The sequence below is a fragment of the Triturus cristatus genome, chromosome 7 (genome assembly GCF_964204655.1).
Source record: "Triturus cristatus chromosome 7, aTriCri1.1, whole genome shotgun sequence".
Taxonomy (NCBI): Eukaryota; Metazoa; Chordata; class Amphibia; order Caudata; family Salamandridae; genus Triturus; species Triturus cristatus.
In genome coordinates this window covers 763,021,438-763,036,061 of record NC_140590.1, presented here as the reverse complement: position 1 = coordinate 763,036,061, position 14,624 = coordinate 763,021,438, and the positions used below count along the sequence as shown (strand labels likewise).

The 14,624-nt window shown below is 49.1% G+C and overlaps 1 protein-coding gene across 4 annotated transcripts in view; it reads right to left on the bottom strand.

Annotated features, from left to right (window-relative positions):
* Positions 1-643: 643 nt before the first annotated feature.
* The window catches only part of HGS (hepatocyte growth factor-regulated tyrosine kinase substrate), a 289,334-nt gene continuing 275,353 nt past the window's right edge, over positions 644-14,624 (bottom strand). For all 4 annotated transcript variants that reach the window (XM_085617506.1, XM_085617507.1, XM_085617508.1 and 1 more), the window contains one exon: positions 644-1,784. In XM_085617506.1, the coding sequence (XP_085473632.1) occupies positions 1,671-1,784 (114 nt within the window). In that variant the 3' untranslated portion in view covers positions 644-1,670. The remainder of the gene's footprint in view (positions 1,785-14,624) is intronic.

The following is a 14,624-nucleotide window of genomic DNA, read 5'->3' as shown; positions in this document are numbered from 1 at the left end:
TTCAAAGATGGCTGTTGTATGTGCCCACCTACTAAAATACCTAGCAAAGCCAATCGCATCTACAGGCCTAGCAAAGGCTTATTTTTCTTATTGGACTAGTGCACCTTTTCTAGTACGATCCACCCTTTCCAGGATACTAGATGCACAAGACAAAATTCACTGAAACACAATAATAAGTGCTCCTGAAGGTGGAACGTGGCAGGACAGTAGGTAGAATTCTATCTGTAAGTTTCTCTAGTCTAGTTCTATTTATTTCTGCCACCATTAGCTACACAAGAGGCAAGCCTACATCTGTAACTCAGCCAAGGAGAGGCACTTGTACTTAATCCTCAGACGAAGTAATTAATATACTCATGGAAGTTTGCAAGTAAGTACTCCTATACACATTCGTAATCTGTAGGAGGTGGTCCTAACCCTTTTACTAGCATGAGTGCGAGGGAAGAAAACCAGAAAGTGCTTATATACAACATTCTAAGGGTGTGTTCATTCATTTCACATGGCTGACCACCGCCTTTGTCAATGTGCCATTGTTCAAGGGGACAAGTCACATCATTTGTGTATCTAGTGTTCAAGCCTGTGGAACGCAGAATGCCCCAACTCTTTGCAAAGCAACATTTTACACAACTCAGAATAACACACCCACTTTGTTTTTAAACAGATTTTATTGTGGTATTTAGTCTTTGCCAACTACACAGATTCCAAATCTAAAAGCTACACAGAATCAAAGAGCCTCCCACCCACCCTCGTCTGAGAATGAAAACCCAGAATCAATGCCCAGCTGGCTTTAGCAAGAACTGGTTTGCAAAGGACTCCGTATGTAATACTCTATGACCGTTTTATGTGAACAGAGAAGAAAGATGGTCAATGAACTGAGGACACAACAGGAATTTAATCCGAAAGCAGTGGAATGAATATTAAGTCGGAAGAAGAAGGAACAGAGGAACGAGAGTGAGTAAAGAGGACCCGAAGGGCAGAAAAGCGAGCAGCATGCAGAAAGATAAGTGAGTTATTAAGAGAAGGAATGCGGAAGAAGGTTAATAGAGAAATATGGAGGGAGGATGGAGAATGAAAGATAAAAGGGAAAATAAATGCACCAAAAAAATGAACAGGAGAGGGGACAGACTAAAAGAGGACAGAATCAGTTATGGCGGGATGGGTACAATCCATGTGGCTGTCGGAATCAGTGACTATGAGAAAGAGGAAAGTCAGTGCTCACAAAAGAGGCAAGGGCCAATGACGGGAAGCAAAAAACAAAAACAAATTGGAAAAGATAGGTAGGAGGAAGGGAAACAAACACGGAGAAGACGGCAGAATGAGAAGCATAATGAAGAAGTAAACACGATTGATGAAGTGGGAATGGAAGAGAAAGGAGAAACCTCAGAAGGGAGAGCAGTCTGACAGCATCATTAGGGGAATATTGACATTACATAGTAGCAGGTACTTAGTCTAAAATTTCTCCAAACCTCAGTGCCTCCCACCCGTTCTCTTGAGGCTCATCAAGTGGGGCATGTGCAATGGGCAGTGTGACCTCAAATTCACTGAGAGAAGTCAAACTGCAAGCGAGAACTGTGGTTTAACATAATTCAGCAGGAGCGGTTTAAGAGAAAGTATCTGGTTATCCATAGTGTTACAGATTGGGGAGTCTTTCAACATCCCCCCCGCCAGCAAGATCAGTCGAAGGAGATCAGTTGTGCCTCGGCTCTGCCCGCCACCTGCTGGGGCTGTGAAGGGGGCTGCTGTTGGGCTGCCTGCTGTTGTGGGGGAGGCCCTCCAGGAGGCGGCATCTATGGCAAAGCAAACAGACCAGCGTCAGAAGAAGTCATTTAATCCTTAAGCCATCACAGTACGGTGTCTTTTTTCACCCGAATTGCAAAAACACAGTATCCATCATCCATCAGTTGAATATTTGAGTCTGCCTGCTATGACTAGAACCGGGCACTAAGGATCCCTGGTTTAGTGCAACAGCAGGCAGATCTTTACTTGATGTACAGTTAATCAAATAACCCCATCAGAAGTGCTTCCCTATACACCTCCAGCCACCATCAAATGGATCAATTTTTGTACAGGTTTTATTTGGTGCCAAATATGTCACCTTATAGTCACTTCCAAAACACTGTTCTGGTCACATTAGAGCTAAACACTTTCGACCAGGTGCAGTAAATGATGAGTGAGGGCTGAGAAGACTGACTAGCTTCCAGTCAACACCAGGATCATGCTCAACATGATCACCATTACAAACTCAGCAATGGATTGTTCTGCACCACAATACATTCAAGTCCTTTTGTGGAAGTATCCAGTGTAGACGTCCGCTTAGGTCAGACTAGGGGAGGGAAAAACCCCAACTCCTGTACAAAGTGCACTTAGTAACCGATACCTTGCTTGTTATTACCAATCTATGGTTTGTATCAATAAAGTTTGTTTAAGGAGTGCCACGAACCATCAATCCATTCAAATCTGCTTCCGGGTGTATACCTAATCACAGTATGTCAATTCACCCTACTAACACTACCTCCCAAGTACACAGAACCTTCTTTCCATTTTAACTGCAACTTGAATACCTGAAAATATGCCATTATTTCGTACCCAGAACCAGTAACTTACAGCAGATGAACGCACTGGAAATCCTTTGACTTCAGACTATTTTCCCCCCTGGCCACTTTAATGCGTTAGTTCCCGTCATTGTTTCTGTTGTCTTGAGAATCTTATTTACAAATACAGTTCACCTGGCGGAGGTGGGTGGGTGGGTGGCTCCTATGTGAATCCAGAAAACTCTTCAAGCTGCAAAACTACTCCTACCTGCAAGTAACTGTTCGTTTTGCACTAGGAATCTTTTCTGGATTCACATCCTATACATTGATTATATAGCAGAATTTTCTTCTGTCAGGAGGCTGGGTTATTCAGAGTGTCTGCAAGCAAGTGTTTTTGTTTTTAATAAACCTTTTATTAATTTTCCATACATAAACACATTGTTTAGAGCAGTCGAAACCGTAACATCCCTTAAAGTTCCCAAACATCACATTAGTTCCAAAAGTGAATTGAGTGAGGTCTTTTCAGATGTGTGATTCTCTCTCCCTGCCCCCCACCACCTTAAGTCCTTTCCTCCTACCGGTGCAGAAAGCATTTTAACACTTTTTGTCCTACTTGGGCCTCCCTTTTTGATTGGATGTCCTCACACTGTTTCATGAACATGTGTACTGAAGATCGGGGGGCTGCAGCACAGATATTGTTCAACGTCATGCTTCATAGGAAGGCCAGAGTTGCTCCGGTTTACCTTGTTGAGCTTGCTTATCTTCTTTCTTTGAGTGTAGCTCCTGCTGCCCTTTGACAAAATTGGATCCTTTGTACAATCCCTCTTGCAATGAAAACTTATGACAGGTGAGCCCTTGCTCCTCCCTCCTGATAGTTTTGTCTTTTGTGTACTGTAAAAAAAAATCGCCTTTTTGACATCCACGGTGTGTGGGCCTTTTCTGCCTGCGTCTTTGGTTGTTGGAAAAAGGTTGGTTTCTGTATGGCCTAATTTACATGGAAACCTGATACCATCGTTAGTATGAGATAACAACTTACTCTACCTTCCAGGTAGAGACTATCTAATCATAGGTTCATCTCCTTTTGAATACTTCACCTGGAGTCCGACCGTATCCGAACATTTTTTGCAGTAGCTCTGTGTGCTGTCAGGTGGTGCCGTGTAACTCCGCACCAACGCTGCTCTTCTCTGGAAATGATGTACTGTCCCAATGTAGGTGCCACTCTCACCTGCTGATGTCCGTTGCTTTTGAGGCTGTCCGCGCCGCCAGGTGAAGAGCCCCAGCATCCAACTGGTTTGTCCAGTGTGCCGATTCCTAAACTAGTGATCTTTTTAATGGACAGAGCCCAATTTACAGAACGGGGAGGATCAGTGATGAACCTGCGGTTAGTCAAAGGATCTTATTTAGATCTCTGCAGATGGAATATTCAGTCACAAACCTCTCCATAGGATATAATGGGATCATAATACAGCAGACGGGATATCCGTCACGTTTGTGAATATTCCCCTCCGCCATGATCTAAATCAGGCCCAGAGTCTCTACTAGAAGGAATATGCTACTTACCAGTATGCATCTGTTCTTGGCATGTAGAGCTGCAGAGTTGTACACTTAGCATAGATCGCCATCTGGTGTTGGGCCCGGATGTTTGCAGTTTGTTTTTCTTCTTGGACAGTCTTTGGAAGTCACGAGTTTGGTGACTCCTCCTTCGGTCCGTACTGCGCATGGGCTTCGGCTCCATCCTCAGATTGTTTTTCGCCAACAGGGAAATGATGGAGCTTGGTAATCACAGTGAGAAACCCATGTGTGTAGTATCTAAATAAGATGTACTGGAACGGATACAGGTAGCCGGGGAGGCGGGTGGGCGTGTACAACTCTGCAGCTCTACATGCCAAGAACAGATGCATACTGGTAAGTAGCATATTCCGTTCGAGGCATATGAGCTGCAGATTGTACACTTAGCATAGATTATATAGCAGTACCCAAGCCTAGCGGCGACCACCGGTATCCGTTGCAGTGGTTTGAAATAGTGTCTTTAGTACAGCCTGGCCCACTCTAGCTTGCTGCTTGGAATGCACATCTACACAGTAATGTTTTGTGAAGGTGTGCGGTGTAGACCATGTGGCTGCTTTACAGATGTCATCCAAGGGTATATTCCCTAGAAAGGCCATAGAAGCCCCTAACTTTCTTGTAGAATGGGCTTTAGGCGGAACAGATAATGTTCTTTTAGCCTTTTGGTAGCAAATCTGTATGCATTTTACAATCCACCTAGCTATCCCTGATTTAGAAATGGGGTTGCCTTTATGTGGTGGAGAGAAGGAGATGAACAATTGTTTAGTCTTCCTGAAGGGTTGCGTTCTTTGTATGTAGTATAGCAAGGCCCTTTTTACATCGAGTGTGTGTAAGGCTCTTTCTGCAACAGATTGAGGTTGCGAGAAGAAGACAGGTAATTCCACCGATTGATTGAGATGAAAGGGGGAAATGACCTTGGGCAGGAACTTCGGATTTGTGCGAAGTATGACCTTGCTGTGATGTATTTGTATGAAGGGTTCTTGTATAGTGAACGCTTGTATTTCACCAACCCTTCTAAGGGAAGTGATAGCTACGAGAAAAGCTGTTTTCCAGGTGAGAAACTGTAGCTCGCATTTATGCATTGGTTCGAAAGGCGGACCCATTAGTCGTGTAAGAACTAAATTTAGGTTCCATACAGGGGAAGGTGGTGCCCTGGGAGGAATTACTCGTTTAAGGCCTTCCATGAAGGCTTTAATAGCGGGCACTCTGAAGAGAGATAAATGCTGTCTGTTTTGTAGATAAGCAGCGATCGCTGCTAGGTGTAGGCGTATGGATGAATATGCCAGGTTACACCTGTGAAGATGGAGCAGATAGCATATGATGTGCTGTATGGATGCATCTGAAGGGTTGATTGTATTGTTACGGCAGTAAATAACAAATCTTTTCCACTTTGCGGCATAACATGCTCTAGTGGTAGGACGTCTGGCTTCCATGATGATGTTCATGCAATCAGGGGGAAGGTTAAGGTATCCGAATTCTAGGATTTCAGGAGCCAGATCGCCAGGTTGAGCTGAGCTGGGTCCGGGTGCCTGATTTCTCCATGGTTCTGGGTTAGGAGGCATGGGGATAGGTGCAGTTTTTGATGTGGTACCACTGATAGTTGTAGTAGCGTGGTGTACCACGGCTGCCTGGCCCACGTCGGAGCTACCAGAATGAGTGTGAGGGAGTGCTGTTGTAGCTTCCTGACCACTAATGGAATTAGTGGGAGAGGTGGAAAGGCGTATGCAAATCTGCCTGACCAGTTCATCCATATCGCATTGCCCTTGGACAATGGGTGTGGGTATCTGGCGGCGAAGCTTGGGCATTTTTTGTTTTCGTGGGTGGCGAAGAGGTCTATCTGAGGATGCCCCCACTGTTGGAAGAATGGCTGAAGAACTTGCGGATGCAGTTCCCATTCGTGTAGTTGTTGCGTTTGTCTGCTGAGCAGATCTGCCATGGTGTTTTGTACGCCTGGAACGTGTTGTGCCAGGAGAAAGATGTTTTGGGGAATTGCCCATCTCCATATGCTCTGGGCTAAGCGGGAGAGCTGGGGAGAGTGTGTCCCCCCCTGTTTTTGGATATAATACATTGCAGTCATGTTGTCTGTGCGAATGAGGACTGCTTTGCCCGAAATCTGTTGTTGGAAAGATTTTAGGGCTAGAAAGATCGCCAAGAGCTCCAGATGGTTGATGTGGAGCAATTTTTGCTGTGGCGTCCATAGACCTTGCATTGTGAGGTGTAGGAGGTGCGCTCCCCAGCCGGAGAGCGATGTGTCCGCTGTTAGAATCACCTGAGGAACCGGGTCCAGGAACGGCCGCCCTTTGGAAAGGTTTGTGGTGTTCCACCACTGCAGAGAGTGATGTGTGCGGCCGTCCACCAACACCAGATCCGTCAGCTGACCCTGGGCCTGTTTCCACTGTTGTGCTAGGCACTCTTGAAGTGGACGCATGTGTAGTCTTGCATGGGGCACTATAAAGATGCAAGACGCCATCATTCCTATGAGCTTCATGAACACTCTTGCTGGAAGAGAGTGTTGGGGAAGGAATGTTTTGCGTAAGGCTTGAATGCTTGTGATTCTGGCTGTGTTTGGATAGGCAATACCTTTGGAGGTGTCTATAGTGGCCCCGAGATATTGCTTTGTGTGAGATGGTATGAGGTGGGACTTTTGGTAGTTCACCGTGAAGCCTAGCTGGTGGAGCAGTTGGATGGTGCTGTTTGTATGCTGCACGCATTGGTGGTAAGACGCGGCTTTTATCAGCCAGTCGTCTAAGTAAGGGAAGACGTGAATGTGTTGACGTCTGAGGTGTGCTGCTACTACCGCTAGGCATTTGGTAAACACCCGTGGTGCGGTGGTGACCCCGAAGGGGAGAACCGTGAATTGGTAATGTTGCCCGTCCACCACGAACCTGAGGTATTTCCTGTGAGAGGGGTGTATTGGAATGTGAAAGTATGCGTCTTTCAGATCCAATGTTGTGAGAAAGTCTCCCTGACAGAGGAGCGGGAGGACTTGTTGTAGGGTGACCATATGGAAATGGTCTGAATGTATGTAGGCATTTAGAGGCCGGAGGTCCAGGATGGGCCTGAGGGTCCCGTCTTTCTTTGGTATTAGGAAATATAGGGAGTAAACCCCTAGATTTTGCTGATTGATGGGGACCTGCTCTATAGCGTGTTTTTGGAGGAGGGAGAGTACCTCCTGTTTGAGCAGTGTGGAATGTTCTTGAGACATTGGGCGGTGCCTTGGTGGGATATTGGGTGGGGTAGATGTTAGCTCGAGACAGTACCCTGACCGAATGATTTGGGTCACCCATTTGTCCGATGTTATGGACTCCCATGCGTGGATAAAGTTTTGTAGTCTGCCCCCGACCGGAGTGGAATGGTCTGGGGGGAGCAGAGGGAAGTCATTGTGTGGGCGGGGTGGCAGAACGGGTGTTGTTAGTTTTGCCCCTGCCCTTATTGTTGTTGCCTCTGTAACCACCCCTTTGGTTGCCCTTTGAAAAGGTATTTTGAGGAGGGGATTTGTAGGAGGTAGAGGTGCTATCGGTGGAGAAGCCTCTGCCTGTGCCACGAAAGGAGGAGCGTCGAAAGGAACGTTTAGACGCTTGTGTTTGGAGTGCCCCCATAGACTTTGCTGTGTCTGTGTCCTTTTTCATCTTTTCCAACGCTTCGTCTACCTTGGGCCCAAAGAGCGTTTGTTGGTCAAAGGGGTGATTGAGTATGGACGCCTGGACTTCAGGCTTAAACCCTGAGATCCTGAGCCAGGCATGGCGACGAAGCAGGACACTGGTATTTATGGCTCTAGAAGCAGTGTTGGCTGCATCGAGGGCACACTTAATGGAGGTGTTTGTAATGAGTTTACCCTCCTGTATTAGCTCATGAGCCCTACGCTTGTGTTTCTCGGGGAGGTGCTGCATAAGAGCCTCAAGTTCATCGTAGTGTGCTCTGTCATAGCGCGCAAGTAGCGCTTGTGTGTTTGCAATGCGCCACATGTTTGCAGCTTGAGAGGCGGTGCGCTTGCCAGACGCGTCTAGGAGTTTGGATTCCTTGTCTGGCGGTGGGGCTTCTCCTGAGGACTGGGAGTTAGCCCGCTTTCTAGCTGTAGAGACAACTAGGGAATCTAAGGGAGCAGGGCCCTTAATGTATGCAGGGTCTGTGGGTGCCGCCTTATACTTTTTCTCTATTCTAGGGTTTAGTACCCTGGCCCTGACAGGGTCTTTGAACACCTCTGCGGCATGCTTGGTGACACCCTTAAGCATGGGTAAGATGGAGGTGGATTTGTCCTGTATGTCGAATGTATCCAGTAAGAAGTCGTCTTCCACTGGTTCAGTGTGCATGTCCACCCCATGGTAGTGTGCTGCTCTCTGCACTAAATGATGGAACCCTAAGGAGTCCTCTGGAGGAGACGGCCTGGATGGGTATAGGTCGTCCTGAGGAATATCGGGTACATCAGGGTTATTGTAATCCTCCCACGGGTCTGGGGTCCCTGGTGGAGTGGGATCCATGGGGGCATCCGCCGGATAATTGTCCGGGTCCCCGTCGTCCGGATCTGGGGACGGGGCCGGAGAGTAGTGAGGTAAGGGTGGCGGAGACCTGGGAGGGGGTGGAGGAGGTAGGGGAGGTGGTAGTGGGGAGGGCACTCTGAGGGGAGAAGTAGCTGAGTCCTTCCGTTTGGGTGGTGGAGGAGGAGCCGGAGTATCAAGGCGTCTTTTCTTGATAATTAAAGTCAATAGTCCAGTCTTTGGATCTTTGGACAGAGTCTTTTGTAGAGGGTCTGGTGTAAACAGAGCCAGTGGCGTCGAATCGTCCGTCGGCACCGGTGATTTCGGAACCGAGGACTTCGATGGTTTGTGTGCGCCATGCTTTTTTGGGGCCTCCTGTTTTTTCGGCGTCGAAGGAGTTTTCGGCGCCGGAGCGTCGGTGCCGACAGATTTATGTTTGTGTTTGGTCGGCACCGAGAGTCCAGGCTTCGGCACCGGTGGCTTTGGAGTCGAGCTGGATATTGCTTTCTTCGGTGCCGGATGCTGTTTTTCGGCACCGGGCGTCGGCTGGCTCGATCCCGAGCTGCCGTGAGACTTTGGATGCTTCGACACCGAGCCCGAAGGTGGGGTGATCGAAGCTTTGGTCTTGGTTTTGCCCAGGCCGGCAGGCGAGGGAGTAACCTGAGTCTCTTTGGTTTTGGGCGCGGGGGTGGGAGGGGGCACAGTACTCACGGCCCGCTGCGCCGGTGTGATGTCCTCCACGTCGGAGTCGTCAGCCTCGGAAGCGCTGACGACGTCTTCTTCCTGCTCGGTGTGTGTTTGCCCCGAAGCTTCGGCGCCGTCTCCGAAGATGTCCGGTGGAGCTGCAGACGATGAGTGCGCCATGGTGCGTCGAGCTTTTCGATCCCGGATGGTTTTCTTCGATCGAAAAGACTTACAGGCGGGGCAGTCTCTGGCCTCGTGTTCTGGAGAGAGGCAAAGATTACACACCTGATGGAGGTCGGTGTGGGGAAATTTAGACCCACATTTTGGGCACTTTTTGAACGGAGTCCTTTCCATCGGCCGGGACCGGAGTCGAGGAGGGCCCGAAGGCCGGTGCCGATGTACGGGATGGAGAAAAGTGCCGCTTCGAGAGATGAAGATGAAGAAACTCGAAGAGACGAGGATTTTCCGTCGAGGCTGGAACCGTAGAAGTTCGAAGCCGGAGCACGAAGTATCACATCCGAGCCCAATAGCGGAAAAAAAACAATCTGAGGATGGAGCCGAAGCCCATGCGCAGTACGGACCGAAGGAGGAGTCACCAAACTCGTGACTTCCAAAGACTGTCCAAGAAGAAAAACAAACTGCAAACATCCGGGCCCAACACCAGATGGCGATCTATGCTAAGTGTACAATCTGCAGCTCATATGCCTCGAACAGAGGGTTACTGAAGGTAAGTAACAGTTGCGAGACCTATTGCATTGCAAATGCTTGTTATGTGTATGATGCTGGCACTCAGATAGCCAGCCTCTTGAATACAATCCGAAAAACCGCTCCATTCCTCTACCCATCACTGGGCAGTGCTTTAAATGGAAATATAGAAGTGCAAGTACTCATTATTCAGAGTACCTGTTTGCTCCTCAGAAGTGCCGGTACACTTTTGTCAAATGGATTGTAGCAGTGCAGGTACTCTCCATTTCAAAATAAATAAATGGGGCTACTCAGCTGGAGACATGCTGAAGCCAGTAGACAGTGCTTGTTACCAGCTGAAACCCTGGACAGTATGGTGCCCACAAACATCCTGAACCATAGAGCATTATGCATTCATTTACTAGATCTTTTTATGCAGTGCGCACTCCCTGACCAGATAACATTGTGGTCACAAGAGATTTAAACCTCAGTTTATTGTTCCATCTAATGGGTTGCAAAAAAAATGTAGAGGACTTTGTTTTCATAGATTTCTTGGGGTAGCCACCTCTCCCTAGGTCATGATGAATAGTGTTCCTAGTCCTGGATTTTTATATGGTGACCTAAGGCATTATGGGTGTTGTAGTCTTGCTTCGCTTGAACTATCTAGAGACTAACACACATGAAATCAATGATTTGCTGGTGAAACGTACGAGACTGGAGGCAGTGTCTGTAATAACATGGGGCGAGGTGGTCACCCTAGTTTAGTTGTGACTTGGATCCCTTACATCAGGGATAGCAAGGGCAAGAGAGGTATAACACTTAATGTCCTTAATAGTCCATGAGTAAAGACTCTCCAAAGTCTAAAGCACATTGTATTCACCCATCACAGAGTTTTGCAAGGGACTTTCATATATCCAAATCCTAATTTTGCAGTCCCCCACCTTCTCCTGGGCGCCTACTTCCCTCTTCCTTAAGTGAAGTCTGGAAGAAGGACTGCATTACTACCGCCCAAAAAACTCAGGGACACTGTGCCGCAGACCAGCAAACCTTGCAAAAATAGCCTAGTAATGCACGTCGTCAGCGGTGGTGTGCACGGAGCCTAAAATAGAAATGACCTCTTTGATTGTAAAAGAGAAAAGGGAGAGGATGCAGAATGCCCCTTGACTACACAACCCATGCTAGTGCCCCGCTACTCAAAGTAGGGGAAGGATTTAAAAGCACCCTTTCACAGATGAGCACCGCCGGCATCGCCATATTGCTCACTTGAGCTGTACTTATGACTAGCTGTCAGACAAAAGGGCTTGCTGCATGACCTTGGAGTAGTCACCGGTCACTGCCTGAAGAACATGGGGCATTAGTCAGAGTAGCAAACCTGCCATAAGGGCGCGTTACAGACATTCGAGACCCCCTCTGCTCCAATTACGGAAAAAAAAACACATAGGTGTACGCAAAGGAAATTTGGAGTTTTAGGACTTTCCACCAACCTCTAAGAGAAGCTGTCAGATAAACAGATGCCCATTTAAACAAGTTTTGATTTTCTTTTTTGGCCGTGAAATCGTTTTCAGAGTGAAAACATTTTTTCCTCCACAGTCCTTTAAAAACGAACGCATTAGAAGCAGGTAACGACCTCTAAGGAGAAATGTCTGCAGATAATTTCTGTGGCGATTCTTACGTGCACTGTCAATCGAACTCTTCCGCAAGCAATATTCAGTGCATGTACTTACCGAGAAATCCATAAGAGGGAGCCATAGCACAGAGAACAGACAGCTATGTCTGCAGTAACAAATTCAAACAGTACGCACTATACCATCCTTCACAAATTAAAATAAGATCACCCGGGCAGCATCTCAGATTAATTATGTAGAAAAAACGTTTTAATTTCATCCAGAAGGGAAAAAAAGCATTATTCATTCTGTTGCAATAGTATCAAAGTATTAACCCCTCGAACAACAAGTGGTGCGTGCGCACGCCACAGTGAGACATCTGGTTTCAATTATTGCGCCAGTGTCTGGGCACGATAATTAAAACCACATGCCAGCCGTGCGGGTAACCAACACCAATAGGCCATGGGCGGAGTAATGCGCCCGCCTTTGGCCAATTGGGTGCTGTCTTTGTTAAAAAGACGCACGCAAAGGCCAATAGCGTGGGCCAAAACAAAAAGCACACGCACAAGCGTGTGCAATTCTTAGGTCTGTTTTCGAAATCCCCTATGTGAAGTCTTCGCCAGAACAGCGCATGCGCGCTGTTACAGGCTCAACCTAAAAAGGGGGGTAGGGAAGTGGAACAATCAAGCAGTACCGGGCAGCCTGACCGGAAGAAAGCAAAGAGGACACCCACAGAAGACAAGCCACCCAGAGGGAGGCGAGAGCAGAAAACCAAGCTGAGGGTCCTCGCAGAACGGGGAGGAAGGGCGGGTCGTGAAGGAATCTGCAGCTAGAATCGTCTCTACCAGATACATCGTTACCGGAGGTAAGTAACTTGTACATCTGATAGAGACTACTAGCCGCAGATTCCTTAACGTAGAATAGATACCCTAGCCATACCCAGAAGGGAGGAGGAGGAGGGCCTGCGAGAAAGCCTCCCCAGCAGGAGAGACACAGGGCCCAAGCAAGGGACATGTCACAGTGACAAGAAGGGAAGGCCAGGAGACCCCAAGCCCAACCAAGGGAGAACTGCCATAACACCCAGCAGGGGCAGACAGCGCCCGAAGAGCCTCAAGGAACAAAAGAACCACCTCAAACCCCAGGGAGAAGAGGTAGAACCGGAGGCAGGGTCCGCCGTAAGAAACACACACAGTGACAGGAAACAGCTGAACACACCTCGGCCGCAAGCAGCGGACAAGACAGGAACGGCTCCACCGCCAAAGCGCAGGCGTAAGAAGAAAGGCACTGGTGCGGAACCAGAGGCAGGAGCACAAGGGAACACATCAAAGGCCACAAATGTGGACCAGAACAAGCAGGCATGCGCAGCCAGCAGCAGGCAACACCATGGAGCAGTGCGCCCAGAACAAGCCAGGCGCAAGCCGAAGGCAGAGGCCAGGGAGGGCCAGGACACACCCCAAAGGAGGGGCCGGGCCAGAAAAACACACTGACCCACAAAAGAAGTGGGAACAGGCAGAAAAGAAAGAGAGAGACACGGAGGACGGGCCCGGGCCGTCAACCAGAACACTGAAAGCCAAGGAAAGCCAGTCCCTCTGGAACACCAGACAGAGGACCAGGCCAAAACGCCAGACAGAAGCGCGGAATCGCCGCAACACGATGCCGCAGACAGCAGGCCAGACTGGTCTAGCGACATAGCGAACATGGAGAAGGACAGACCTGGGCGCAACGCAAGCTGCGCCAAGACAATTGTCAAAGAGACCGCACCTGCGATATACCGTGATGCCATGGAGAGCAAGGAACCCAAAAAGGGTGACCACACCTCCCCAGCACACAACAGAGCTATGTAATAGCTATAAGTACCCCACATAGGATATGCTATGTCCCAGGAAAACATGGGAACACCTCTTAGGAAAACATTCCGCAGCAGAGCACAAACAGAAAGACCTGCGGGTAGAACCGCAGACGGCTTGCCAATCAGCCAATAAAAGAAGACACAGAAGGCCCAATCTCAGGACCTACGCGGGCTTACCAACAGCCAAAACCACAAGTCAAAAAAGGAGGGCTGGACCAGCAGCCAACAGCACCGAAGGGCCAACCGAAGGACCCTGAAGGTACACCAACCACACAAAACACACAACCGGGGCTACCAAACACTAGACCCCAGAAAACAATGAGAGAACACCTCCCAGAACACAGCAGAGGACCGACATCCAGGTTTACTGAGGGGGTGGAGGAGGACGAAGCCCTGCAAGGAACCATTGAATGACAGAATCCGCAGGGCCGTGAAACAAAAGAGTGCCATCGAAAGGGAGGTCAACCAGACGCTCCCTAACATTCTCAGGGAAAACACTATCCCTCAACCAAGCATGGCGACGGAGGGCTACCATAGAAGCCATAGTGCGACCAAGAGCCTCAGAGACATCTAGGGGCGAGCGAAGAATAAACGCGGCCAGCTCTCGCCCATCCAACACATGGTGCAGCAGATCAGTGCAGGCACCCTCCTGAGAAGCACAAGACAGAAGGGACTCCGCGGAATCCCACAAGCTGGAAGTGGCTCTGGCCAACACACAAAGCGTGTTGAACGCCCGCAAGGCAGCACTGGAGGAAGCGAAGATGTTACGCCCCCATGAATCTAACCACCGGGCCTCCCGGGACGGAGGAGACAACAACAAAGGCAAGGAAGGAAAGGCAGTCTGCAGAAGAGGGCCCGTGGTAGAAGGGTGGAAGGAAAGGCAGACTGGATCATGCGGAGCAGGAGTGACTGGGGCACGGGGTCCCCCGTGGCAGGACACCCCCAGGCTCCCAAGAGAGAATTATGGAGCGAAGCTTCGAAAGGAAGAAGCAGCTCCAGTCCACCAGAGCCCTGATGGAGAACCTCAAGCAAATGGCCCGCGGGGAATGGGCAGCCGGTTCGCCCATGCGCAAAATCCCAGCGGCCGTGGAGACAGCCCGGGCGAAGGCAGCACTCGCCTCCGTGAGGCAACGCGGGGGAGAGAGCAATTCCGCTGTGGGCGACGGCTGTAAGCTAAGCCGGCCATCCCCCAGCCCAACTGGAGGAAGAAACAGCCAAGCTCGGAATGGGGGAG